Source organism: Bos mutus, chromosome 2, assembly GCF_027580195.1.
Source record: "Bos mutus isolate GX-2022 chromosome 2, NWIPB_WYAK_1.1, whole genome shotgun sequence".
Lineage (NCBI taxonomy): Eukaryota > Metazoa > Chordata > Mammalia > Artiodactyla > Bovidae > Bos > Bos mutus.
In genome coordinates this window covers 784,975-812,857 of record NC_091618.1, presented here as the reverse complement: position 1 = coordinate 812,857, position 27,883 = coordinate 784,975, and the positions used below count along the sequence as shown (strand labels likewise).

General features: G+C 56.5%; 1 protein-coding gene across 1 annotated transcript in view; it reads right to left on the bottom strand.

The window, feature by feature from the left end:
• PADI3 (peptidyl arginine deiminase 3) overlaps positions 1–25,940 on the bottom strand; it is a 30,056-nt gene extending 4,116 nt beyond the window's left edge. Inside the window, exons 1-14 of the mRNA XM_070379164.1 lie at positions 25,849–25,940; positions 18,542–18,722; positions 16,227–16,299; positions 13,998–14,059; positions 12,956–13,073; positions 11,531–11,656; positions 9,993–10,171; positions 9,683–9,786; positions 9,053–9,164; positions 7,058–7,165; positions 4,725–4,876; positions 3,433–3,577; positions 3,246–3,348; positions 1,401–1,480 (exon numbers count right to left, since the gene is read on the bottom strand). Coding sequence (XP_070235265.1) covers positions 1,401–1,480; positions 3,246–3,348; positions 3,433–3,577; positions 4,725–4,876; positions 7,058–7,165; positions 9,053–9,164; positions 9,683–9,786; positions 9,993–10,171; positions 11,531–11,656; positions 12,956–13,073; positions 13,998–14,059; positions 16,227–16,299; positions 18,542–18,722; positions 25,849–25,940 — 1,635 coding nt within the window. The remainder of the gene's footprint in view (positions 1–1,400; positions 1,481–3,245; positions 3,349–3,432; positions 3,578–4,724; positions 4,877–7,057; positions 7,166–9,052; positions 9,165–9,682; positions 9,787–9,992; positions 10,172–11,530; positions 11,657–12,955; positions 13,074–13,997; positions 14,060–16,226; positions 16,300–18,541; positions 18,723–25,848) is intronic.
• Positions 25,941–27,883: the final 1,943 nt, after the last annotated feature.

The following is a 27,883-nucleotide window of genomic DNA, read 5'->3' as shown; positions in this document are numbered from 1 at the left end:
TCCCGGGCTCCTCCATCTGCTTCCAAAACGCGCCGACCTGACCCCGCCCCCCACGCGGGTACAGCGCCGTCCCCTGCGGCCGGGCCTCCGGCTTCTTGCGCCACGCGGTGACCACGACAAGGCTCTCACAGCTGCCCCTCGCAGGACTGGAGCTGCCGAGGGCCCGCTGCGAGCTCCAGCCCTGCAAGCCAGCCTGTGCGGGCGCCCAAGGCCCACACCCGCTGCGCACGGACAGTGGCTAAGTGCAGGGGCAGAAGGCGGACGGTGTCTGGCCCGCGGCTCACCCCGCTTTGCTGAGCCTGACCCGGGCTGCAGGCCGTCAAGGACCAGCTCGCCCTGCCTCCTCCACTCGCTTCCTCCCTCCCTCCTGCAGGCATGGTCCCTAATTTGGTCCCTGCGACGGTCACCCCCGCCCGGGAGTGCGCTTCTCAGAGGGCCCTGTGCTGGATATTGTCTGTCCTTCTGGACCCACTGCCCCTTCTTCCCTGCGCTGCGTCCTGGGAGGCTGACCTTTGGGAACCAGGGGCTCCTGTACCCGCAGGCTTCCCGCTGGGCTCAGCCCGTGGGGGCGGTGGCAGAAGGTGGGGGCGCTGCTGGGAGAGTGTACTTGGGGTCACGGCAGGGTGGCTGTGCAGTCCCAGCTCCTGTCTTACAACTTTTTTTTTTTTTAATTTCTTTCTTTAATTGGGGGCTAATTACAATATTGTGGCCGTGTTTGGAGCGACCCCTCCAGGCTCCAGTAACATGCTCCTCGGCCAATTCCTCCAGGCCTGGGGGAGGTGAGAGCTCCCCTCTTCCGACCCTGGGAATGTGGAATAGGCCCCTGCTGATTTCCTCAAACTGCCCTGAGCCTTTGTAATCCTCCCTTTACGGAAACCCCTCTCTAGTTATCCGATCGAAGTGCCCTTGCTTCCTGCTGGGACCTCCTGTCACCACCCCCGCCCCTTGCCCTAATAGAAGACAGATCCCTCAGCCCAGCAGCAGAGAGATCATTCCAAAGCCTAAGTCTGATCGAGTCTGTCCTGCACTCGGATCCCCAGACGGCCTCCAGTCGCGCTCAGAGTCACAGCCAGGGCCCCAGCGCTGCCCTGCGGGGCCCTGGGTGGCCCCGTCTCTCCTCGTTCCTCTGGGGCCCCCAGCTTTGTCCTTAAACGCTCCAGGCCTCTTCGTTCCGCCTCAGGGCCATCGTGTGTGCTGTTCCCTCTGCCTGGAATGCTTGTCCTCACATGCACCTGGCGTGGCCCCTCATTTCTCTCGAGTGAAAGCCGGGATTTAGAGACTCTCTGTCTGGGCCTCTCACCCACCTCCCTGAGCTGTCCTAAACCGTGAGCCTCAGACCTCTGTCCACAGCCCCGTCCCCAGCCATGCCTACCCCCACGCCTGGCCCGTGGCCCTGGTACCTGCACAAACTTATTGTAGCTGATGAGGTTTCCGTTGGAGAGGACCTGGCTGATGGAGACGGTGTTGACCTCCTGGTTGCCTGTGAAGGAGAGGGGCAGGGTGGGAGCAGCACCAGCAGAGGCCAGGCTCGCAGGCGAAAGGCTGGTGAGCCGGCAGCTCCCAGGCGTTTCCTCCTGGCCTCTAAGCAAGCCTGGGTATGCGAGGACGGCAAGGGCGGGCTGCTGCAGCGCATGGACCTGAGGCCTTCATCTGAGCACATCAGAAGTGGTGATGCTCCTTATTGGAAATGTAACCCCCTACCCCCACCGGGCATTGGATGACGATCGCTCGTTTTTTGGCTAATGGTGCGGCGTGGAGCTGGGTCACCCACCTGCCCACCAGGACCCGCCCTGATGGACACTGCTGAACCCAGTCCCTGACCTCCAAGAGGCGACTGCACTGCAAAGGGGCTCCCCCAGACTCATCTCTCCTGGCCTAATGAAGTGCTCGTGGAGACAGGCAGGACAGGGGAGGTCAGAGCCAATATCTTGAGACGCTCACAGCTTCCATTTACTAATCTCTTACCCTGCGCAGGCCCTGAGTCCAAGGCTCCACACTCAACACCTCATTTAGTCCTCACAGCAACCCCACGAGGCATGCGTCAACACCCCCACTTTACAGATGAGGAAACTGAGGCTTAGAGAAGTAAAAAGATTTGCCCCAGGTTTTGCAGCTGGGAAATTGGGGTACTGGTGATTCAGACCCAAGCCAAGTGCTCATGAAGGGCTGAAGCCTCGACCAAGGGCTGGACCCACCTGCCCATGTGCAGGCTCGGTTCCCCCCACTCCCGTCGGAGTAGAGATGTGGGTCCACAGCATCCCCCTGAGGCCGCTGGGCCAGCAACTTCCCCTTGCTGAGCCCTACATTCTCGGGTGTAAAGCAGACTGAGTCACCCTCACAGGCCCCCCTGAGGTCAGATGGGGTCACATGCCTGGAGCACGCAGCCTGGGGCCTGACACACGGTGGGTGACCACTGAGACGCCAGGCATCAGTGGCTGCTGCGCTGGTATCAGCTCTCTGGGGCCATCCGGTGGTTACACGTGGCCCGACAGCTGTGGGCTCAGCCTCTCTCTGGGCCCTGCTCACTGCAAACCCCTGCTTCTAAGGAAGGTGAAGACGGCTTTCCCTCTGCCCGGTACATGAAATTTGGATTTGAGAATTTTCCAGGTTTGATCTGAGCTAAAGGAGTCTGTTCACAGTCCCAATGGGAGAGAGGGGGATGGGGGCAACTGTATTTCTTCCATTTTACAGCTGGGGCTCCGGGGGGTGGGAAATAGATGTAGGAAGTTGCATGTGGGAGCTTTTAAGTTCTATGAATGCTTTTCTCTTGGAGGGAGGTTTGGTCCATGGCAGGAATGTTCCTGAGCCCGGGCTCCAAGCTCCCAATAGATGTTCCACTGATCAGTCAGATTTCACTCGCAAAACACAAACTATTCAGACTTTCAAGACAGGGAGGGGCAGAGCATCGAATCCCAAGTGCTAGGCCCTTCGGCACAGAGGCCCCTGTATGACCGCGCTGGTCACACGCCCCAGAGTGGACCCTGTCTCTGAGTGGCCGTGGCCAACCCCCCATCATGAACCGTGGCGCTCCCTGCCAGACTGTGACTCTGCTGTGCCCGCGGCCAACCCCCCATCATCCTCCGGGGCACTCCCTGCCAGCTCTGCTCCTGCTGTGGACTGCGGGGCCTGCTGAGCCAAGGGGTCTCAGACCTGGGGGACAGGCCACCTTAGAGCAGGACATTTCCCTCTCGAGCCGTGATGTGGCAAGGGGGACAGGAAAGCGGTGATGGGGGCACAGCACCCACCGGCAACCCCTTGGAACAGGAGGGCGCCCCCGTGGCCCCACTTCTGCTTTTCCTGGAAGAGCTTGAGGCAGGCGCTGGGGCTGGCCAGGAGCATCCGGAAGCCCTGTGTGCAGAGAACAGACTCAGCTGAGCCCCTCTCCTCCGCTCGGCTCAGTCTCGGGCCCAGATCTGTCCCCCGGGTCCTCACCTTCCCGTCAGCGACAGGGACGAAGCTCAGAAACTCATCCACATGGCCAACTGCCAGCCAGTCCACGAAGAGCTCGACGGGCGGCTGCACCCTCTGGGCATGCAGGAAGTCCCGGACCACCTGAGTGACCCGGCGGCCCCTTGACCTGGGGCCCAAGGGGTCAAAAAAACTTTAACTGAAGAGAATATACACAGAAACAGAAGGACGAGAGTTCAAGATTCTGCAACATCTGTAAAAAGCTTGCACTGCCTTTGTAATCAGGAAAGATGATGAATAAATATACATTTAAGTTACACTCAAGGTGAGTTCTCTACGAGGCAGACACAGGCAGCTCAATCACAGCTTACCATCCCGGTCTCCCCATCCAGGTAGATCCTCAGGATCACCCTCAGACCCACCCTCATGTTCTCCAAGTGACAGATGTCACCCGCATATTCAACCCGCGGCTGGGCAGTTCTTCCTAGAGTCTAACTGACATCTCTCTTGCTGCAGCCTCAGCTTCCCACATATCAGCAGGGAGAGAGGGTGATCTTGTCTCACAGCCCCAGGATTTTATTTTCGTGAACTCAAACCCCCTTTTACTCTTGCCTTCTGAAAAAGTATTGAATGGCATGGCCCAAACGTCCTCTGTCTGTGAGATCATGCGTTTGAAGACAGGTGGTCCCCTTCAAAGCTTCTGGTTTCACCTGTTATCTGAGCACAAGTCTGCTCTAACCACTTTGCTGAATTTGGTTGGCTCTGTCTTGCTCTCTTCCCACAGCAAATAACCGTTGTCACACGATTCCTTTTGTTTTCCGTCAGCACCCCTGTATCGTGTTACTCCCCTTCTTTGCGTCACTGCTGTCTCCGTTTTCATGTCCTGTACCCCCTTTCGCTCTCAGGGAAAGATCTGATATTAATCATATACATCGCAGTGTGAACAAGCCTTGATTTAAATGCAATTTCTCCTGGGACTGTTGAGGCTTAAAACCGTTTTCTTCTATAATTATTCACTGGTATTGACATGGATTTATTTTCTGAATCCAAAGACCCAAGTCTGGTCATAACTTTGCCTCCTGTGTGACCTTCCCTGGGTGACTCACCCTCTCTGGGCCCACTTGTAAAATGAGAGTGTTGGACGGAATGAGCTCTTGGGGCCCTGCTTGCTCTGGGCGTCTCAGACCCCTTGAGACGAGTGTGGACGATGTCTGGGGGGCAGGACTGCCATTTCATCACTGATCCTCTCTGCTTCTCTTCCAGGAGTGGGACGGCCCTCCCCCAGCCACCATCACCACCCACCCTCAGTCTCTCACCCAGGCAAGTTGCCTCCGAAGAGGATCCGCCCCAGGGGGTACTCCTTCCCGTTGGCTACCACAGGGGGGCTGACCTCCAGGTTCCCGAAGGAGTCCAGGCCGCTTACAGAGTTGTCTTGTGGTTCCCGGGTCACATAGCCGAAATCTGGACCCTGGTTGAGGAAACGGAGTCAGGCTCGGAGTGGGCAGGCTCACCAGGAAGAGCTTGAGCCAACCTGCTGGGCTCTAAGCTCCTTAAAGATGGGGCGAGAGTGGCCACCCATTCTTCAGATGCAAACACTGAGTCAAAGATGGACATCTGAGCTGACTGCTATTTCCTGCATGCTCATGCCTGCTGAATCTGGGACATACACAGCCCTCCAGCCCTGCTGCCGTTTCAGAGCGTGTTATTCCCCCTGGTCACGGGGATACAGCAGAGAGGGCCAGGTGGTCCCCACACCCCCGTTAGATGTGGAGCCGGGGCTGTGGCCACTCCTTTGTCCTCTGCGTGGCCTCCCATCAGTCCTGCCGCGGGGCGGGTATCTGGCTGCTCTAGAGGGGCCTGTTCTCGGGGCCTAAGGGGCAGGTGATGGTCCTTTGAGCCTCAGCTTTCAATCTAGGAAAAGGGACAACTCCCTAGGGTGTCTCTTAGAAGGAATTTAGACAGTCCTGAGGCCAGGAGAGAGCTCCTCCCACCTTCATGCCCCAGCGAGGGGTGGGAAAAGCCTCCACTCTCTATGGCGCCAAGGGGGTCTCCCCTTTTTTCTCAGGAGGGGTCTGTAGGACATATTCTCTCCCTTTTTATGGAAGTAGAGTTGAGTACGACGGTTTGTTAATTTCTGATGTAAAGAAAGTGACTCAGTTATACATATATATACGCGTTCTCTTTCTTATTCTTCTCCACTGTGGTTCATCGCAGGATACTAAAGTCAGTGCCCTGTGCTGCACAGCAGGATCTCGTGGTCTGTCCATCCTGTGTATTAGCTGAGCCCAACTGCCAGTCCTCCCCTCCCCTCTCCGCGTCCCCCTTGCCAACCGCAAGACTGATCTCAGTGTCTGTGAGTCTGTTTCCGCTTCACAGGTAAGCCCATTTGAAGACACCCACTTTATTACCAGTGATAACACCAGCTATCTATGTTTGTGCTTTCTCTGCTTCACAAACATCTCTGAGACCTGGGCTAACACATTTTTACTGATGAGGAAATTGAGGCTCAGAGAGGGGAACTTACTCATGTAGGGTCGCATAGCACGTGGGTGACAGAGCCGGGCTGTTCTGACTCCAGAGCCCACGTTCTTCTCTTTTTACTTGGAGGACAATTGCTCCACAGTGTTGGGTTGGTTTCTGCCACGCGGCGTGAAGCAGCCCTAAGTATACAGGCGTCCCCTTCCTCTTGAACCTTCCTCCCACCTCCCACCCCAAAGTCTATGTTCTTAACAGCTGCACTCTCCTGCCTCCCCTCCCCATCTGGGGTTCCCAGATTTAATAAATGAATATAGAGCATGCTCAGTTCAATTTGAATTTTATATAAACAATAAATGTATTTTTAGTATACTCCATGCAGTGTCAGACTTTATTTTTGGGGGCTCCAAAATCACTGCAGATGGTGACTGCAGCCATGAAATTAAAAGACGCTTACTCCTTGGAAGGAAAGTTATGACCAACCTAGGTAGCATATTCAAAAGCAGAGACATTACTTTGCCAACAAAGGTCCGTCTAGTCAAGGCTATGGTTTTTCCACTGGTCATGTACGGATGTGAGAGTTGGACTATAAAGAAAGCTGAGCACTGAAGAATTGATGCTTTTGAACTGTGGTGTTGGAGAAGACTCTTGAGAGTCCCTTGGACTGCAAGGAGATCCAACCAGTCCATTCTAAAGGAGATCAGTCCTGGGTGTTCATTGGAAGGACTGATGTTGAAGCTGAAACTCCAATACTTTGGCCACCTGCTGCGAAGAGCTGACTCATTTGAAAAGACCCTGATACTGGGAAAGATTGAGGGTAGGAGGAGAAGGGGACGACAGAGGATGAGTGTTTGGATGGCATCACTGACTCAATGGACACGGGTTTTTGTGGACTCTGGGAGTTGGTGATGGACAGGGAGGCCTGGCGTGCTGCAGTTCATGGGGTCGCAAAGAGTTGGACACAACTGAGTGACTGAACTGAACTGATGCAGAATATGGGACATACTTATGCTAAAACAGTTCTCATGGTTTAGCTGACATTCAGCCTTAACCCGGCTTCTCCTATATTTTACCTGGCAACCCTACTCCCATCCCTGAAGAGCACGGCTCCCAGTCTGGCCCTCGGGGCAAAGCCCCTCGGCCTGCAGGCCCAGCTGTGGTCGCGAACACTCACCAGGATTCTTTTGTAAGGGAAGTTCTGCAGCTCGCCGTTCCTGGGGGAGTCAAAGACCACCGGGAAGGTTTTGTGTGGCGCCTGGATGTAGCCCAGCTCCATCTCGTCCTGCAGACCCGGGGGACACCAGTGGTGGATGGTCAGCAGCTTACCCCCCTCGCCTGGCACTCAGGGCTTTGGGGAAGACTGTTCACTCTGCCTCAGGCCTGCTCTACCCTTTGAGGACTGAGGCGGGCAGAGGCCGTGATACCTGCTGGCTGGAGGAAGGGCTGGAGGTTTGGGGGTGGGGCTCTTCTCACCTAGGGCCACAGAGCAAGGCAGGTCAGGAATGAACGAGGACACGGCCTCAGGGTGTCCCTGTGCTGGGTCACAGGGGAGTGGGGGCAGAGAGGGCTTTGGGGTGGCCTGAGTTGGACAAAGAGGCTGCTGGGCACCAGCCATCACACGTGGCCTCCACGTGCGGCCCTGGGGACTGATAGCAAGCAGGTCAGAGGCGGCCTGAGGAGGCACAGATCTGCCTCCTTTCGAGCACGTGCCGCGCCCAGGTCAGTCCTGAGCCCCCTGGTCCTGAAGGCAAAGAAAACCAAGCACTGATGGACCGTGTGTCCAGCGAGAAGCTCACTAGAGTGTCCCCGGCCCAGCTCCAAGCATTTCACGAGCGCTAACTCCTGTAGCCTCACAATACGCCTATGGGGAGGCACCGCGATCATCCCATATCACAGCAGATGAAAGTGAGGAACAGCCAGTCTCGTTATCCGCCCAAGGCCACACAGCTAGTCAACAGCACAGCCAGGATCCAGACCGAGCCAGTTCTTGCCCTAGCGTCCCGTCCTGAAACAACTCCTGGGACGAACTTCCAACTGAAACGGAAGCTTCTTAGCTTGGTGTTCAAGGCCTCTCACCTCAGTTCTTACCCTTTGCAGAAGCTTGCGTGCATGCTAAGTCGCTTCAGCCACGTCCAGCTCTGTGTGACCTTATGGACAGTAGCCCACCAGGCTCCTCAGATTCTCCAGGCAAGAACACTGGGCTGGGTTGCCATGCCCTCCTCCAGGGGACCTTCCCGACCCAGAGATCGAGCTGCTATCTCCTCTGCCTCCTGCATTGGCAGGCAGGTTCTTTACTGCTAGTGCCACCTGGGAAGCCCTCACAGAAGCTCGATCCTGGCCAAGGAGCACAGCTGATGCCCCTTCTCACATCTCCCACCTCTGGGCCTTTGCGCAGGCCAGCCCTCTGCCAGGACCACCGTTCATGGAGCTCCAGCACCGCCCTCACCAGCTCTGCGGCCCAAGGCATCTCGCCTCACTGAGAGTTCCTTCTTCACTGACAGGGCATTGTCAGGAAGATGAAATGATGCTGGGCATGGCCTGCAGGGAGTGCTCGATAAACCGCACAAGTCATTATCCATTTGCCAAATCTGGTCCAGCTCAAATGCCCCCTCCAGGCAGTCCACACTGATCTCCTTCACAGACAAGGGTGATTCCACCCGTCTCCAGGCCCCCAGCACCCCTGATCCGTCTTAGACAGTTGGAACAGCGATTTCCGTCCCATTCATTCTCTGCACCAGGGCTTCTCAGCCTCGGCTCTCTTGACACTTGGAACCAGCTAGTTCTTTGTCGTGGGGGCTGTCCTGTGTATCGTAGGATGTTTGGCAGCATCCCTGGGGCAAAAACGACCTTCCATGGAGGATCACTGGTCCAGGCCGTTGAGGACAGGGAGCCGGCGTCCCCACCTGTGCCATCCCGCCCCCCCACCCAGTACCTAGCCCAGACCTGTGGGTGAATGGATGTCATATTCAATGTCAGTGTGCCTGAGTCTCCAGAAAGTTCTGGAGAGGGGGGAGAGCTCTGGGTCTAGAATTAGAAAGAGCAGGGCCCTGGGGAGGGCGGATGCAACCCTGGTCCTCCTGGATATTCCCAGCAGCCCCTGCGTTGGAGGGGCCACCTCTCCCACAGGCCGGGGTCACTCGAGGCGCTCACAGCCCAGAGGCCATGGTACCTGGATCCAGCGGTCATTGCGGTTCTCAGCCTGCGGGCAGACAGTCAGCTTGCAGCCGGCCCTTCTGGCCAGCTCCGCCACCGCATGCACGAAGCACGTGTTGTTCTTCACGCTGCAGACGAGCCCAGGGAGAGTGTTCAGGACGAGCCCAGGGAGGATGTTCAGGACGAGCCCAGGGAGGGTGTTCAGGACGAGCCCAGGGGGAGTGTTCAGGACGAGCCCAGGGAAGGTGTTCAGGGCGAGCCCAGGGAGGATGTTCAGGACGAGCCCAGGGAGGGTGTTCAGGACGAGCCCAGGAGTGTTCAGGACGAGCCCAGGGAGGGTGTTCAGGACGAGCCCAGGGAGGGTGTTCAGGACGAGCCCAGGGAGGGTGTTCAGGACGAGCCCAGGGAGTGTTCAGGACGAGCCCAGGGAGGATGTTCAGGACGAGCCCAGGGAGGGTGTTCAGGACGAGCCCAGGGAGGGTGTTCAGGACGAGCCCAGGGAGTGTTCAGGACGAGCCCAGGGAGGGTGTTCAGGACGAACCCAGGGAGGGTGTTCAGGACGAGCCCAGGGGGAGTGTTCAGGACACAGGCAGACACAAGGGCCAGAGCAGCCAGCAGGGTCAGAGGACACCCGGCCCCAACTCACCGGCACACGTACACCTCCAGGGGCGGCTGGGTGCTGGGCGTCATGATCCAGGGGGCCACTCGGAACACCACGGTGTCGGTGAAGATGGGGGACTCGGAGAAATCCTGCAGGTTGAGACCGGAGGGGAAGCAGACTGGCCTCGGGGCCCCGCGCCTGGCTGGGTCAAGGACCACCGTGGACTCAAGCAAGCTGCTAGCTCCTTAGTTTCTGGAGAGGCAGCCGTGGGTGGCCAGGATCCTCCACGCCGGGGCGCCCACCTCTCCTGGGCAGGGAGGCCGTTGCCCACCCTGTCTGTCCTGGCCGCCCCTACCTCGTTGGAGTCGTCCAGCAGGGTGACGTGGAAGGTGACGAGCCCCGAGAAGCCGGCGTCGGGGAAGGACAGGCCCTCCACGAAGAAGCGCTCCTCGTCGCCGTGGAAGCGGTGCACCTCGTAGGACACCTTGTTCTGGCCGAGCACGTGCCGGTACGCCTCGCAGGAGTCCTCGGGGCCTGGCGGGGGCAGAGGGGCCTCGCGAGGGGCCCGGGAGCAGGAGGCATCACGCAGCCTCCCCACCACGATGGAACCACCACAACACAACCTCCCCAACACGATGGGAGCCACACAACCACCCCCGCTTCCCACCTCCCACTCGCAGAGGACAGAGAGGCTCACACCCGAGTGCGGCCAGGTCTGGGTGGGGCAGGGAGGGCGTTCCTTTCTAAGGTGGCACTCAGATCTTTCAGAGGGCAATTCGGTGGCATCTAGCAAAGCAATGTTTGCCCCTAACCAGCAAGTCCCTGTCTAGCTAAGTGTCTTTCCTATAAAATACAAGTGGAAGGTGTTCACAGATTATTTACTGAGCACCTACGATGCCCCCAGGAGGTGTGGTTCAGGGCTCAGGACACCGCTGTGAGCACGGTCCCTGCCCTCCAGGAACCAAGATTTCTGCAAAATCAAAACACCACAAAAACCGTACGTTCACGGGACCAGATCAGTTACAGCACCTCCACGCTTTGAAATATGACACGGCTGTGGAGGAAGGCAAAGCAGAGCTAAACAAACACACAGAGAGACGTGAAAGATGCATAACTCGGTGAGAGAAGCCATGTGGACAGCAGAATGTGGACGCACGCTCACGCACGCACCAAGCACGATCAGTGCACATAAAAAAATGTCCGGAAGAACACACACGAAATGGCCAACAGAGGACACGTGTTAAGACTCAGGTTTTGGAGTTGGGTAGAGAACTCTCATTTTTAACTTTACATACTTCCGTATTTCTAAAATGAGCGTATTACTACTCGTATTGTGTTGCCCCAAAAGTTACATCTTACAGAAAAACCCAAATACATATTTGTATTTTTTGAAGTATTATATATCCTTGCTTGCATTCGTGATAATGACACTGTAGCTATGTAAAGCAATGGTTTGGGGTTTATCGGGGTGGGCGGGAGATGCAGACTGAACGTAGGAGCCAGGGTGTCTGGGACTGGCTTTGAAACACTTCAGCAAACAAGAAAGGACAGATCAAGTAAGAGAAGCAAAATAGCGATCCTTGTTGAATCTGAGTGGTTGGCATATAAGGGTTCTTCACAGTGTTATGCTTCTGGGTATGCTCGAAAGTTTTGATAATCAAAATTTTTAAACGTGCTTAAAATATGTTTAAAAATGCATTCATCTGCTAAAACCATCTTGGGCACGGCTGTGCCAGGGACACCAGGCAACCAGTCGTGAAACTCGCGCATCTGATGCTTCTTCCTCTGGGCCCTCAAGGCGGCCCCGGAGCCAGAGCAGAGCCTGCACCCCAGCCTGGGTGGGGAAACTGAGCACCCCCACCCCCCGGGCAGGGAAGGAGGGCATCAACTCACCGCAGGCGTGGAACACCCGCGCCCGCTCGGCGTCAGCGCTGGAAGTGTGGAGGACGAGTTTGTGGTCGTCAAACAGGGCATTGGGGCCTTGTGTCCGCAGAATCATCACAGACATGTCTTCTAGGTCTGGGAAGCCAGACCCAGGGCAGCGGCTCAGGGGGCCTCCGGCACCCCAGCCCTCCCCAGGGCAGAGGGTGCCAAGTCCTGGGTCTCTGAGCCCCAGCTCTGCCCGCCCCGTGGAAATACTGAGAACCACCAGGACAAAAGCCGGAGCATGCCTGTACGTGTGTGAGTGGTGAGATGCTTCCTGCCCTCTCTGTGCCTCCGTTTCCTCCTCTGCCCATAGAAACAGAAGTGCCAAGTGGCCAGCCCGCTGCCTGGCCCAGGGCAGGACTGCAGGAGCAACGTACGGTGAGAAGGCCGTCCGGGCAGCAGGCGGGTAAGGGCTCTCCTTTCAGGCCCAGTGTCACTTGCTGCTGCCCTGGGCCGGCCCCTCCCTCCCGGAGCCTCAGTGCTCCAGTCTCTGAAATGATCCTGCCACCTTTCAGAGTAGCTTGGGCATCTCGTGGGTGAAGCCCCTGACCCACACCCAGGACACTGCCAAGGCGTCCTTCATGGGGCCATGCACACGGCTCAGGATGGACTTAGAATGTGGAAAGTGCTCAGTTGTGTCTGACTCTTTGCAACCCCATGGACCATACAGTCCATCGAATTCTCCAGGCCCCCATGAACTACACAGTCCATGGAATACTCCAGGCCAGAATACTGGAGTGGGTAGCCTTTCCCTTCTCCAGTGGACCTTCCCAACCCAGGGATCGAACCCAGGTCTCCCGCACTGCAGGTGGATTCTTTACCAGCTGAGTATACCAGGGAAGCCAAAGAAGGCTGGAGTGGGCAGCCTATCCCTTCTCCAGGGGATCTTCCCGACCCAGGAATCAAACCTGGTTCTTCTGCATTGCAGGTAGATTCTTTACCAGCTGAGCCACCAGGGAATATGGGGCATCTCTGAAATCCAGGCCAGTGATGCCAGCGGGAAAGAGGCTGGATTTGGGTTTATAGGAACCTTGGACCTGCCGCAGGCTGACTGAGTGACTTCGGGGATCCCCTGACCTCTGAGTGTCAATATCTTCATCTCTGAATTTGGGGGAGGCTGCCCTCCTGCTTGGATGCTTAGATGAGAATTTGGGGAAAGGCTCTGACGCACAGTAGGTGCTCAGCATTAGCACTTTCCAAGCCTGGAGGGGGAGGAAGAGGAGGCTGCTCCTCTCCAGAGCTCTGCCCTGGCGGGGGTGCCTGCTGGCGCTGGGGTGCTGGGGAGGGGCAGGTTTTAAGGAACATTAAGGCTTGCCTGGAAGCTGAACCTCGGGCCCCAGGCTCTGCCTTCAGAGCCCCCTCGTGGGTGAGACTCCTGGCAGGGCCCCTCACCTTGCAGGCAGCGCACGTGGTGGTCACAGTTGTCCTGGTCGTCAGAGCTCATACTGTCTCTGTCGCAGTTCACCAGCAGGATGGCTCCGTGCCCACCGGGTCCCCAGACCCACTGCCGCTGCCGATGGCAAAGCACAGCGGTGACGGGGGCTCTGGCCAGGCCTGCGCCCCCCTCCCCGGCTCCCTCCCGGCCTCGTTCCTCAGCCCTCCTCTCTTCTCTGCCCTGAGCCAAAAGGCGAGCTAGAGCTCGAGGAACGTAGCAGCTCCTGCTACTCAAATGACAGCCTCTTTCACAGCTGTCTGTGGCATGCCTCCAGCCAGCATTCCCTTTTCCAACAGGCAGCTTTCTGAGGATGAGGTCCGTCTTCCCTCCTTTGCTCCTGCTGCTCCTTCCAGCTGAAACGCCCTGTCTCTTGACGAACTCTGGAGCCCAGCTCAGGTGGACTTCTCCCTTGCTCACAAAGCCCAGCGTGACCTCTGAACTCCCAGCGTCTTCAGTGCCGCCACAATTCAGCCCAGAGTTCTTCTATAGTTTCGGACTTGGTAGATTTCCTTTTCACATAGGTCAGGGGGTCCGCATGCTACAATCTAGCTTACTGCCTGTTTTTCTAAATAAAGTTTTATTGGAACACCGTCACATCCTTTTCCCCATATTGACTATATAGCTCTTTCATCCTACACTGGCAGAATCGAACCGTTGCAGCAGAGACAGGATGGCCTGCAAAGCCTAAAACACTTACTATCTTGCTCTTACCAAAAAAAAAAAAATTTGCCAACCCCCAGCCTAGATTGAAAATCCAGAAGGACTTGTCCCTACAAAAGGAGACCTAGCCCAGGGCTGCACACGCGTGTGCTTACAGTCCTTGATGATGCTTTTTCTGCCAGTGAAAGACGATCCCCAGCCATTCTTGGGTTGGCTCCACAGGCCTTGACATCAGCTGGGAGGCAGGGGGATACCTCTAATGACCTCACCCCTTTTAACCCAGCCTAGAGCAGCTGCGAACTCCATGTCCCTTTCTGGGTCCAGGCAGAGATAGCCTACCTTGTCCACAAAGTCCCTGTCCTGCCTGCCTTCACAGTTCAGGTCACAGTCCAGGGTGATATCTGCAAGGACAGGGCAGAGGGTGAGTCACGACAAGCCTCCCAGGAGCCCAGCACAGGCCCACGACCTCCGCCTTTTAGCCTCAGTCTCAGGGCCCATTCTGGGGCCAGACAAATGCAAGTCATTTCCAAGAAGACGCTACCCAGAGGTAGGAGCATTTGGAGCCTCCCTCCCCGGGCTGGGGAAAGAGGCCTTGGGGAAGATGCAGGGTCAGAGTGAAAACCCAGGTCAAATGCTGCCCCCTCCAGGAAGCCTTCCCTGAATTCTCCCTCTTCTGCCCCCCTGTAACCCTCACTGTCTGGGGGACACTCTGCCCCGCGCCTGGGTTGCCTGGGACATTCTGGGTCTGTATGAAGCTCCCTCGTCTCCCAGGGATGGGCCAGTGAGCCTGGACTTTGGTGTCAGATAATCGTGGATGTGGACCTAGGCTCTGGCACCTACTGGCCGCGTGGTTCTGGGCCTCAGCTTCCCCTCGTATCCCCACCTCCATCCCACCTTCTTAAGCACTCTCCCCAGAAGCTGGGGGAGGTTTTACAGTACACATGAAACCTTCAAGGGAGAGAGAAAAAAAATTGAAATGATTTTTAAATATGTGAAAAGATACTCAACCACCATACAAGAAGGGGATGAGTCTCAGAAACGTAAGGCGGGGCGAAAGGCACAACGTGACCCCCCCAGACAGAGGCCAAGGCAGGCAAAAATAGACTGTATGAATTGGGTGTGCCTATTCAGATGACAAAACCATAAAGGAAGGAAAGGAAATATTTATCACAAGACGGTGGTTACCGTAGGGGAAGGAGCGAGTTACGATCAGAGAGGGCCTGGGGGTACTTTGGGGTGCTGGTCATGTTCCCTGTTCTATGTCTTGACCTGGGCGATGGCTGCTCAAGGCTTTGCTTTCTAGCTGTTCTTGTATCCGCCCCTCCAACCCCGCCAACACACACACACTCATATCGGGTTGGCCTAAAAATTCGTTCGGGTTTTTCCATAACGTGTTAAGAAAACCAAACTTTTTTTGCCAAACCAATACATACGTACTTTTCTGTATGTGTTATTTTCCAGTAAACAAGGTGTGGGTGTGTGTCCAGGGAGGCGTAGGCAGGGAGATCCCCAACCTCAGTCCTAACTAAACGGAGGCAGAGGAAAGCAACCCTGAGGCGCTGACCTCTCAGGCCGGAAAAACAGAAGAGGCTGGAAACGGACAGTGTTGGCAAGACACTCCCCTGAGCCGTTGGCAGGCATATAAGAAGGTAGGCCTTTCGGGAGAGCCATCTGGGAGCATCTATCACAGCTGAAATGTTCCCTCCCTGTAACTCAGCGGCTCTGCTTCCAAACACGCCTCCTGCAGGCAGAGCCTTTTCAACTCTCTTGCTAACTTTCTTGCCCTCCGAAATGGTTGCCCCAGCGTGAACCCCACGCCTGGTAGAAGGAGTTTCAGTCCTATATCCTTGGCAGCTCTATGCTGAGTATCTTTTCATTTGGGTTCTGAGCACTAGGATTTTCTCCACTGTGATTTGCTGGTTTCTGTCTTTTGCTTATTTCTATTAATTGTTTGGTTGTTCTTTCTTATTGATCAGCATTCTCCGTTACCTGCAAACGCTGATCCAGGCATACGCATTGCAAATTGCTTCTCCTAGTCTGACTTTGTCCTTGTCCTCCGTTGCATAGAAGATTTCCATTTCAGTAGAGTCTAATTTAGCAATCTTGCCCCCAATGGGCTGTGCTTTTGTTTTGCCTTGTTAAAGAAAACTTCTGACTACTTTGAAGTTGAAGAGACATTCTCTTCTAAAAGCTTTAAAATGTTGACTTTCACCTGGACTTTTTTTAAATTTTATTTTTAATTGGAGGATGATTACTTTACAATATTGTGATGGTCTCTGCCATACATCAGCATGAGTCAGCCAGAGGTATACATCGTCCCCTCCCTCTTAAACTCGAGTCGTCCCACCTCCCTCCCCGTCCATCCCTCTAGGCGGTCACAGCACCGGCTTTGGGTACCCTGCGTCAGACAGGAAACCCATCTGAAGTTTGTCTTGAGGATGATATAAGCTGGGGTCCAAGTTTATTGAGCACCACAGGATCTGAGTTCCAGTTCTCCATTTGCCCCACTGGTGTTTATCCAGCCCAACACCACCTTCACCCTGCCCTTGGCTGAGGCCCCTGACTTACCCACACAGGTGAGGTAGAGCAGCGCGTAGGCCAGGGGCGAGGAGTCTCGGCTGGAATGGTAGGAAATCTGAACCTGTGGAGAGATGGGCCCAGGGTCAAGCTGGCTGAAACTAGGAGCCTGGCCCCAAAGCACAGGTCTTGGGGGATCTGGCAAGGAGGGAAGGTGCTCCCAGGAACCTCTGTGCAGCCACCAACCCAGCTCTTCCTTTAGCCTTCTCTGCCGCTTATTTTTCCGTGCCTCGGTTAGCTCATCTGTAAAATGGGAACTATCTGTGAGGGATTCCATGGAGACCTGCATCCCAGTGCTGCTGCTGACTCCTGTGTGATTTTAGCAAGCCCCTGTTCCCTTTGGATCTCAGTTTTGCCATGGATAAACAAGGAGCTTGGTGCTGAGACTAAGACCCGGTACAGCCAAATAAATAAATACATTAAAAAACAAATAAAATAAAATGAGGAGTTTGCACTGGGCAGGGCGTAGGGACACCCTCCTAACTGTGGGATATGGACAGGCCTTTACTTGAGCCCAGCACCTCTGGGTTCTGTGACCTCCGCCGAGGCCCTTCACATTTCTGAGCTGCCTCAGTTTGCTCCTCTGCAATATGGGCTTTATACAGGTCCCTACAATCAGAGGACGGTAGTTCAGATTTGAAACAATCCATGGAGAAGACTGATCTGGTAGGAAATGCCCAAGAAATACCAGCTCTTGTTATGAGAGAGCAGGGGGCGTGGTGTATGAGCCGGTGCAGCGCTCCTGAGTCAGATGGCCTGGGCTGGCAGAGGACACCCGGGAAAGTTACTGTGCGTCCGGGTCTCCCTCTCCTCCGCTGTGGAGCGACGCTGATGATAGCTCCGTGGGACTGATGACAGGTTGTTCGGATTAAAGCCGGAAAGCGTGGGACGTTTGGCACGGTGCCCACAGCACATGCCCGACAGCTGTTAAAGGTGAGGCTGAAGACGGCGATGATGATAAAGCGAACTCCAGGCGGATGCATCGAAGCCATTTCACCCTCCGCCCTGCTCCGGGACCCTCCCTCCTGATGCGGTCCCTCAGCTCTCGGGCTCTGATGTCCTGTCTCCCAGGGGGCTCAGGAACTTACCGAGACCCGTCCCTCCTCAGTCCTGAGAGCCCAGAAATCCTGCAGCTGCGAACCCCCAAGTGTCAAGCCCCAGCAGGGATGCTCGCTTCAGGCACACGGTTACCTGGACCCCGGACAAAGGCAGGGATGTTCTGATGGCCCTCCTCTGTCCCTGTGGTCCTCGGGGCCAAGGAATTCAGAGAGTGGCAGCCTCCGCACTGTCCCTGGCTCAGTGCTGGGCGCCCATCGCAGGCTGGCCCACCTTCTCGCCGGGCTTCGGGGGCCTCTGTCCTGACCCTTACCCACTCGGCTACTCACTGATCACGTGACTTCAGGTAAGCCATGCCCCTTCTTGGTCTATCTCCTTATAAAACAGATTCGTGGAATCCTGCCCCACCTGCCGCATGAAACTCCCTGGATAGGCTAATTCGGATCCCTGGGTGGGAAAGACGTGGGGCTCACGGAGGGAGCTTGTCCCCAGGAGTCAGGCAGGTCTGACCCCTGAGCTCTAGTTCCCCGACTGACCAGCTCTGTGGCCCCGGGATGGTTGCTCTGAACCCTAGTGCCTCCCCTGAGAACCGCACACGAGACCCCGCCTCTGAGGCCGTCGTCAGGGCTGGACGAGGGCACGCTGCCTAGTACTGGGCGCCCGGTCAGTGCTCCTCAAAGGGCCAGTTCCGAAATGGCGCTCCTGAGGTGGAGCGGGAGCCTGCGCCTGCATGACAGACCTGGCTCCCACTGCACCAAGCTCACGGACCACCCATCTCCTCCGTTTTTCGAATGTCCCCTGCCCAGGGGCCAGAACACTGCCTCCAGCCCAGCCGTGGTAGACTCGCTCTTGTGGCTGAATGGGCAGAGAGAGGAGAGGAGGGCAGGCACCCTGCCTGAGAAGGGAGTGGGGTCAGGAAGGCGGCAGGTTAGGGAAGGTGAGGCCCTTAGGGAAGGGGCCCCCGAGGCAGCTGCTCCCCTGTCCACCTCTGCTTTCTCTCCCTCATTCATAGTAACGGGGACCACGAATCAACCCTCAGCCTCAGGTGGGGAAACTGAGGCTCCGAGAGGAGACGAGAGTGGCCAGCAGACCCACGGCTTGTGTTCGTATGTTGCAGAGCTGGCGGCTCCAGGGCCAGGCTCTTGCCCTCTGGGTTACCCTGCATTCTGGATAAGAGAGGGCACTGGGCCCTCAGGGAGCTGGGTCGCCTCCCCACCCCCAGTCACCCCCAAACAAGGGGGTGCACTCACGTGACTGTCGTTGAGCTCGTTGCTGGGAGAGTTCATGACCACGATGATCTGGGAGCCCATGTCAAAGTGCCACCGCCGGGCATCCGCACGCTCCCGGTCCCTCTCCACGTTGGGGCAGATGTAGATGTCCACGCCGGGGGTTCCGTAGACCTCGAACGTCTCTGTGCCCTCGGGAACTGACCTGGGAAGGATGCAAGCCATGGGAAGTGCTAGAGGGCAGCCCTCGCTCAGATGCTTGAACTCTGGCTCAAACTCTTGCTTCCTCCAGGAAGCCTTCCCAGACTACCCCAGGCTTCTCAGATCCTTCCAGCAAGCTCTAGGAGTCAAACTTGGAGCCCACACGCATACACACAGTCTCATATTCCCAGGTTCTGTGTTGGTTAACATTTCCCTTGTGAGCTCCCCAGGTACTCATTGTAGGCTTAAAAAGTCCGTGCTGCCTGATGGCCCTGGACTTCCTTTCAGCTCTTGCTGGTCGGGCATCTTGTTTGAAATCAGTCTGCTCCTCCTGATGGTGTGTGTGTAGGGTGCCCATGCGCATGCGGGAAGGAGCGCCCACGGCCCCAGAGCCTTCAAGCCAGCTGGAGTGCTGAGGACAGCCCTGCCCAGGGCAAAAGGTGGGTCAGGAGGCAGTGGGGTCACACAGGGAGAGGCCTCTGTGGGGAGAGGACCCGGAAGGCTTCCTGGAGGAAGCGGCACACACCCCAGCGGGGGGACAACTGGCTGAGCTCTTGCTATGTGCCAGCCGTATTCAAGTTTCATTACATATATTGTCATGTAATCCATTAAAAAAAACCCAGATAGGTACTATTATTATCTCCCATTTTACAGACGGGAAAACTGAGGTTAAAGTAACCTGTCCAAGCTCATGGAGCTAGTAGGTGGCAGGACTGGGATCCACATCCAGGCCTCCTGGCTCCTGAGTCCACTTTCTTACCCAGGCATAACGACAACAGAAGTTGAAACCCCCAGGGCCCCTCCCCTGCATGATTAGCATGGTGGGCTTCCCAAATATTGACTCATCTAATCTTCTGCACAGTCCCATTTAATGTGGGGAAACCGAGGCTCAGGATGGGCAAGAGGCATGCCCAAGCTGCACTGCTGGCCACAGTCCCCCCCGCTCCGCCCCAAGGCCCTCTCCCTTCTCTGCCTCCACATGGAAGAAAGCAGGCCTCCTTCACTCCTCTGCTGGCATGATTCTGGCACTTCTCAGCCCAGCTTCCCTTTATAGAAAGAGAAATATACAGGGCCCAAACAGTATTCCATCAGGTGGGTCCCTCTCCAGGGCTTGGCCTGCTAGGCGTCCTCACCCGGTAGGAGGAGCTGACACACCTGTGTCTCCTCCCAGGCAGGGCTGCCAGGTTTAATAAACTATAGCACATGCAGTCAGACTCGAATGTCAGGTAACCAACAAACAGTTACCTTAGCGTAAGTACACCCCGTGTGATATTCGGGACATCCTTCGACTAAAACATTACTCATTGTTTGGACCTCCGGTTTAACTGAGTGTCCTGGGTTTTATCTGGTAACTGACTCCCAAAGCTGATGTTTCCAGAACTCTATTATGCTGAGCCCTGGGTCTGTGAGCCAGACCGTCGGGGGACAGGGAGAGCCTGCAGTGAGAGGTGTGGGGACACAGAGACGGAGAGACAGATACGGAAGCCAGAGACACAGAGACTCACGCAGCTGGACCTGGTGTGAAAGGCGCCCCAGCACCGCCCCCCCCCCCGACAACCCAGGTGCTCCTTGGACCCCAGGCCTCCCCAGCTAGAGCGGCACAGCTTGGGTGGTCCTTCAGACGTGACGCCCACCCAGTTCCCAGGCTGCAGACTGTGGTTTGGGGTATTTCAGCCCGGCTCTCCTGTACCTTCCCAGCCCAGGCCCCATGTGAGCCTCCAGGGGGACCCCAGATGAAGACGGAAGCAGCCCTGTGCAGGAGGGTCCCAAAGAAGCCAGGGGCTCAGGAGTGCCAGCACCAGGGTCAGGACACAGGTTCTAGACCAGGCCGGGCTGCCCTACGGCCAAGTGCCCTTAAACAACTCACCTGGCCCTGCAGCCTTGCCTTTAAAGCGGGGCAATGACAGCCACTGGGCCAACCGCAGGCAACCGTGAGGCTCAAACACGATAACAGATGGGGCAGTCTTGGAAAACCACCGGCCAGGAAGGGGGACGGGGTTATTAAGGTACATTAGGACATAGGAGGTGGGCGTACGGGAGCAGGCTGAGGCTGGGACTGGGGCGTCTGGGGAAGCTTCTCGGAGGAAGGGGTGAACTAAGGGCAAGGAGGAGACACAGCTAAAGGGAAGGGGTTCCCAAGCGGAGGAGGTCAAGGGCGAACTCAGGCTGCAACGAGCTTGTTGTCATTTCATTCCTATGTAGTGGGAGCTAGCGGTGGTTCCTGCGTACGAGGGTGACCGGTGGAGCCGTGGTGAGGTGGCTAAGCCTGAGGGCTCTGGGGTCAGGTCGCCTGGGTTCCGGTCCAGCTCCACTCTCACTAGCTGCGTGGCCTGGACCTCTCTGTGTCGGCATCGATTAAGTGGGGGTGATGAGCAGAGGAGATGAGTGTGTTTGTATGCTGAACAGAATGAGCGAAAGTTGAAGGCCCCTGCACCTGCACCGTTGTTTCCCTGCTGGAGAAACTGGGGCCCAGAAGAGATCAGACCCCCGGTTCAGGGTTTATACCCCCAACACAGCTGTGTGTTAGGAAGACTGAAGCGGCGGCTGCTGGGGGAAGCCCTGCAGCAGGATGGGAGGATCCGAGCTCCCCAGTGCCTGGAGGGTACGGGAGGTGGCCCGAGGCTTACCTGGATGAAGTTCCGCCTCCCGTCAGGCCACCCCGAGCACAGCCTGCTGTTCCAGATGGCACCCCAGCCTAGCCCTGGGCACACACAGCTGGGGGCTGTGCCCTCCCCCACACGCAGGACCGTCCAAGACCCTCTCCATCGCCAAGTCCTCTCAGGCAGCTTCAGGACGCCACAGCCTGGGAGCTGGTGCGCGCCGGGAAAAACACGGTGGAATGACCCACAGTTTTGGTTGCCAGGGACCGGGGCATTTCCTGGGGTGCAGGACATTCAGTAATAAGACCTAGAAAGTCTTAGGCAAGCAGGGACCGCTGGTCACCCTCATGGCATCAACCTCAGACCTACTTGTTGAAAATGCCGATTCCAGAACCATAAGTTCTGCACGCAGAGCTCTTTTAAACCACCTGATGTCCAGTGAAGTCTGAGGACATAGCTAAGGAGGGGTGTCTCAGAAATGCTGGACCTGCCACCCCACCCAGGGGGCGTGGGGGGACGCAGCATGAGCTCACGCGCTCCTGGGCGTCCAGACAGCTCAGGCCTGCCTTTAGACTCGTCCACCCTGTCAGTGGCGAGGATGATGGTGAGAGTGATGGTGCAGATGGCGCCCCAGGCCACCGGATGTCAGTACTGTTCCCCCACCTTACAGATAAGAAAAGGGAGGCTCAGAGACGACAGGCGACTTGCTCAAAGCCACGCAGCTGGTGAGGGACAGAGTCAGGACTCAAGCCAGCTCTGTCCCCACTCCCTTGCAAACTCAAACCCACCCTCTCCCTCCCAGCTCTTAGGACCTCCACCTCTGGGAAAACAAAACTAGGCATTTTAGAGCCGGGAAACTGATGGGAAAGGTTCTCTGTGGCTGAGAACAGAAAGGTTGATGAGATGACCACCAAGGTCCCCAACGAGCTGGCCCATGGCAGCAGGGGAGACCAAGGCTCAGAGCGCTCAGGATGCCAGCAGTCCCTCTCTGTTCGGTGAGGTCCCAGATTCCAAGCCCCACCAGCTCACCAGAAGAACGCGGTCCAGGAGCTCACTGCCCTTCCTCAATCCCACGTCTTCCTGCCCCTGGAACACGGCGGACACACACACCCTTTCTACAAAGTCCACATAGTTGAGAGTTAAAGATGCATCTGCCTCCTCTGCTCTCCGCACAGGCAGGCCAGAGCCGTACACCAAACAGAGTTTGGGGGAGACCGAGGGGAGCTGCTTTGTCTAACCAAGGAGGAGGCTCAGAAGCCTCTGTGAGCAGAGCCTGAAAGCCACTCTTCAATGCCAACCTCTCTGGGGCACATATGTGGAAACTGAGTCCCAGGAAGGAGCAGAAATGTGCTCAAGGTGACATAGCAAAGGGTGAAGGCACCAGGGTCAGCACTGGGTCCCTGCCCGGCACCCCAAGCCTCTCCGTTCTGTAAGATGGCCTCTGCTGAGGGTCAGCACTGGGTCCCTGCCCGGCACCCCAAGCCTCTTCATTCTGTAAGACGGCCTCTGCTGAGGGTCAGCACTGGGTTCCTGCCCCAGGCACCCCAAGCCTCTTCGTTCTGTAAGACAGCCTCTGCTGAGCATGCGGTGAGCTGGCTGCCCTTCCACCTAGGGACGGCGTTCTCAGTCCTGGCTGCAAGCCAGTGCGCAGCTCATCATGTCTGTGTGTTACCCCGAACAGGGAGAGCAAAACCCCTTCACCAAGCCTGGGCCACCTCCAACTCAGCGGAAAGAAGGAAGATAGGTTTAATCTGCTAGTGATTAGAGATCCCGAGGGGTCTTGCTCATCCTGCAAGGCTCTGCCTCCAGGGAGCCCGCCCTGACTGCTCAGTTCAGTTCAGTTCAGTCGCTCAGTCGTGTACGACTCTTTGCGACCCCATGAATCGCAGCACGCCAGGCCTCCCTGTCCATCACCAACTCTCGGAGTTCACCGACTCACGTCCATCGAGTCAGTGATGCCATCCAGCCATCTAGCCTGTGTTAATTTCTCTTTTCTCCTCTCCGCCTTCTCCCAGCAGGGCTCACAGGTTTTTCTGCCATCTTGTGGATGGTTTGGGGACACTCGAGGCTGTCTCGAGAGCCAGGAAAGATACTTAAGATGATGATGGTGGTGGTAATAATGGCAGCAGTTACCATAATTGAATGTTCACGTGCCAGGCATCGCCTACGTGCCCTACATGCACGATCTCAATCGTGCCCACAGCCCTTTGAAGTGAAGGCCAAAGTGCCCGGGCTGCATCTGGCCCTGCCTCTCCTCTCTGGCTGTGTGACAGGGGCAAATGACGCAGCCTCTCTGTGCCTCAGTTTCCTCATCTCTGAGACGGGGAGGAAGACAGTACCCACCTCACAGAAGGGCTGGAGTCTTAGTTAGCGTTAGTCACACGCGCTCTAGGGCATGGGCCAGGCTCTAGGCAACTGCTGATATAATTACGCCCTTCATTCTACAGATGAACAAAGAGTGACATGGGCGTGAAGTGACTTTCCCAAGGTCAGACGGCTCTCAGGAGGCAGAGCCAAGACCGACCACCACACCCACTGCCTTTCTCCTGCTGGCCCACAGTCCGAGCACCCAGGATTGCCGAGTCACAGCATCTCCGAGTCGGAAGGGGCTTTAGAAGTAATCTGGTCCCGCTTGCTTGCAAGACAAGAATCCTTCCCACAGCACCCCTGCGAGGTGGTCCAGCCTCGGCTAGAATTTCGGGACAGGGTTCTCAGAGGTCAGGGCCACGTCTGCTCGTTCACCACTGTGTCCCCATGCCTAGCACACACTAGACCCCGAAGGAATATTAATACCTGATGAATGTGCCGATGAACAGACTAGGAGCTCCTCCCCATCCCCAAGACGGGCTGGTCATTAGAGGCCCGAGAGTCTCTCCTTTGAGGCCAGAGGCTGTCCTACCCACAGCCTCCTCCGTGAACCCCAAGGATGGCCTATCATTCCACATCACCCCAAGACACTGCTGCCTCTGCCACTCACGGTCCAAGGCCATCCTCCATCCTCTAGAAAGTTCTGCAGGGGAGGAGCCGGTCCCAGGCTTCCTGTGGCAGGTCAAACAAGAGACACAGGTGCCCGACGGGCATGGGGTAGGCAGGGCAGGTGAGTCACCCCCGCGGGCATGCAGAGCTGGGGGAGGCGGTGGCGCCAGCTGGCACGGGCACCCCTCCTCATCATCTGGGGCTTCTCTCTGTGTCGGGAGCAACCAAGACCCCATCCCAGTCCTCACTGCCTACCCACCCTCAGCCTGCTGCAGACCAGCTCCTCAGCTCCTCTCCTCTAGTGCCCTGGGACCAACCCTGTCTCTGCTTCTAAGTTAACTCCAGTTTTTAAAGTCCTGGTTTAAAATGCTGGTTCTCAGGTGGGGGTGACCTTCCCTCCAGGGCACACTGGGCGATGTCCAGAGGTGTTTTTGGCCATCACAAGTCAGGGGTGATCAGTGGCATCTGCTGAGCGGGGGCCAGAGACACACTGCTTAACATCTCCCAGGGCACAGGCTGGCGCCTCAACAAGCAATGACCATGCCAACAGTGCTGAGGCTGAGAAACGCAGGCTCGTCTCAGGAGAGCGCGGAGAGCTTCGCGATGGGAAGAGCAGCATGGTGCGGGCTTCTCCTCTCCTACCCCCAGAGTACCTGCGTTCCCCGCTCAGCCTTGGACCCAGGTCCCCCGAGGACGCCTTGAGAAGTAAAGAAGCCGGCTTCCTGGTGGTTCCCAGCGCCCAGCTCCTGAAACCCTGCCCGAACTCTCCTTTTCCTCCAGGGGGAGAGAGAGAAGACGGGGGCCTCCCCCCAGCCTCTGGCTTTACGGCCACGGCCGCGGCGGTAGCAGGGGCATAAAGCACGGGTGCGGCTCCGTAAGCAGCAGGCAGCAGAAAGCAGACACGACCAGGAACAGCTTTAAGCGCTGGCTTCGCCGTAGCTGTGTGGTTGACCCAACGGCTTGCTCTGCCTGTGCCTCCATTTCCACATCCATTGGGCAAAAGAAAACTAGTAATAAACTCAGCTCCTCGGGTTGTTGTGAAAGTCAAGTTTGGGAGTTAAAGTTCAAGGATTAAATTCAAGAGGCTTGTCAAGCTCTTAGAACAGTGCTTGGCACAGAGTAAGTGCTTTGTTGAGTGTAAGTGATTTCTTTTTTTTTTTTTTACAAAAGGATTGATGCCCAGCTTGCAGAGCTCATAAGCTGGGGGTGTGGGTACCCCTCTTCCTAGTCTTGTGTACCCAGTGAGATCCCCCCAGCTCAGCCTGCAGGATCGTCAGGACGGGGGCAAGTGCCCAGCAGCCTCTGAGGCCCTGAACCAGAGCGACAGGGCCTTTCACCCTCATTCAGTCCCCTACACTTCACGCCCCCTGGCTGGGGTCTTGAAGAAGCCCGGCTGAGAAAGGCAAAGACCTCCTTGCACGCCTGGCTGCTGTTCCAAGGCCAAGACTCAGGAGAGGGCAGCCAAGTCAGGAAGCACCCAGGACGGCCTGCAGGGAGAGCCCGGGGTCGGCACCAGGGGCCTGCAGTGCCCACCCCCAGGCTTCTGGCTCTTACCCATAAATGTCCACCAGGGTCTCGACTCCAGCCACACACACGGCACTGGTGGGGTGTTCCAGGGACACGCGCACAATCCTCTGCAGAGACATGCTGGCCTCTACCTGGGCTTGAGCCTCAGATGCCCCTTGGCATGCGGTTTAAAAGACCCTGGCCCCGCCCCACCAGCCCCAAATGCTAGCTCATTGGCTCCAGTCCCAGAAGCCCAGCCCCTTCCCAGAGCCACGAGCTCAGGATTGGCAGGAAGAAGCCGGGAGTTTGCATATGAACCTGTGGCTCCCACCCAGGCCTGCAGACAGTTAATTTCTCACTTTAAGGGGAGAACGTTAAGTCCCTTAGGTACCTGGCCAGGGCACCAGGACCCTGGAGGGGTCACAGATGCAGGGTGTTGATCAGGGGACTGTTCTCGATTTCCACTCTCAGCCTCTTCACCCTCTTTTTCTGTCTTTTCAGAGACAAGATGTTGTCAGTGGGGAGCTTCTCTGCCGTGCTGGGAAAACTGATGAAAATGCAGATCCCCAGGTCCAGCCTCCAACTTGATAAGCAGCCTGGCATCTGGAGTCTTTTTTTTTGCACTGATTTTCAAGTCTTTATTGAATTTGTTACAATATTGCTTCTGTTTTATGTTTTGGTTTCTGATCCTGAGGCTTGTGTAACCTTAGCTCCCCAAGTGGGGGTCCGACCTGCACCCTCTGCCCCAGAAGATGAAGTCTCAACCACCAAGACCCCCAGGGAAGTCCCCTGGAATTTTTGTTTTTTTACAAGCAGCCCTATAGCATTTCTGAACTGAACTGAACTATAGCATTTCAAGGCATTTTGAGCAACACCAGTCTTTTTCTTAAGAGCATGGATTTTTCAGGCTGGATTGCCGCCCTGCCGCAATTACTTCCTGAGTGACCAGGGGCAAATCATTTAATTGCTCTGTGCCTCAATTTGGCATCTGAAAAATGGTCATTGTGAGAGTTAATGGGGACAACGTGAGAAGAGCTCTAGTGTGGAGCTCAGCATTATTTTATTATGGGTGTTGCTGTTATTGTTTATTATTATTATTATTAGATGCAAAAAGCTTCTGGAAACACTCTCTGGCCAGGAGGAGCATAGAAGGTCAGAGCAGGAAGGCTCCCACTTGTCAGGTGGGGAGACTGAGACCAGGGAGGGCGTTTGGCCACCTGACACGGTGGGAGCGAGGTCTCTGGGAGAGGAGTCTTGGGCTGGGACCCAGGCTCCACCAGGAGCCGGCTGTGCAGCCTTGGGGCTTTGTCCCCTTGTGGTGCCCTCATCCGTGGACAATGCGGCTAGGCAGCAGCCCAGCAGAGATAATAGCAGACACGCCCTGCCCAGGGAGGCCCAGAAGGTGCTGAGCAGAAGTTTCCACCCTCCTTCCTGGTGATGCTAACAGTTTGGGGCAGGGTGGGGACAGGATCTGACCCCGAGTCCCTGGCTGGGGGTGTTTGCACAAGTTCCGGGATCTCAGCAAGTCTAAGACGGGTGCTCCGGTACCCCACTCGGTCTGCAGAGGGTGTTCTTCGCAAGGAGAGAGGCTGGTTCCAGCGACAGCTTTGCCTTTCGGGCTGTAAAATGGCTTGGGGGCTGAGCCTGCTCTGGCAGCAGTCAGAGCTGAGGAGGAAACGCCAGGCAGGGGCCTTAGCCTGTCTGTGGACAGTTGGGAAACAGACGCACAAACCAGGGCATCCCTCTGGGCCTGGCCCGCTGTGCAGGGACAGGAGCAGCCTCCTGCTCAGAGCCCCGGAGCTCTGTACGTGGAGGTGGACCCCTGCTTCCCCTCTCCCCAGAGAACGCACGCCAGCTTTTAGAAAGGGATCTGTGGTTTAGTCAGACTAAAGTGTCTATGACTGACAGGCAGTCAGCTTTTGCTTTTTAGTCCACAACAAACCTCAAATAAGGTGAATGAGTGAGTGAGTGTCAAAGGAGCATTTCAAGGCAGCACCAAGGATGTAGGATATCTTCAGGCCTCCAAAATCAGACCACTGAGGCCTAGCTTAGTAGGTTTCGAGGCAGGAATGAAATGGTTTGT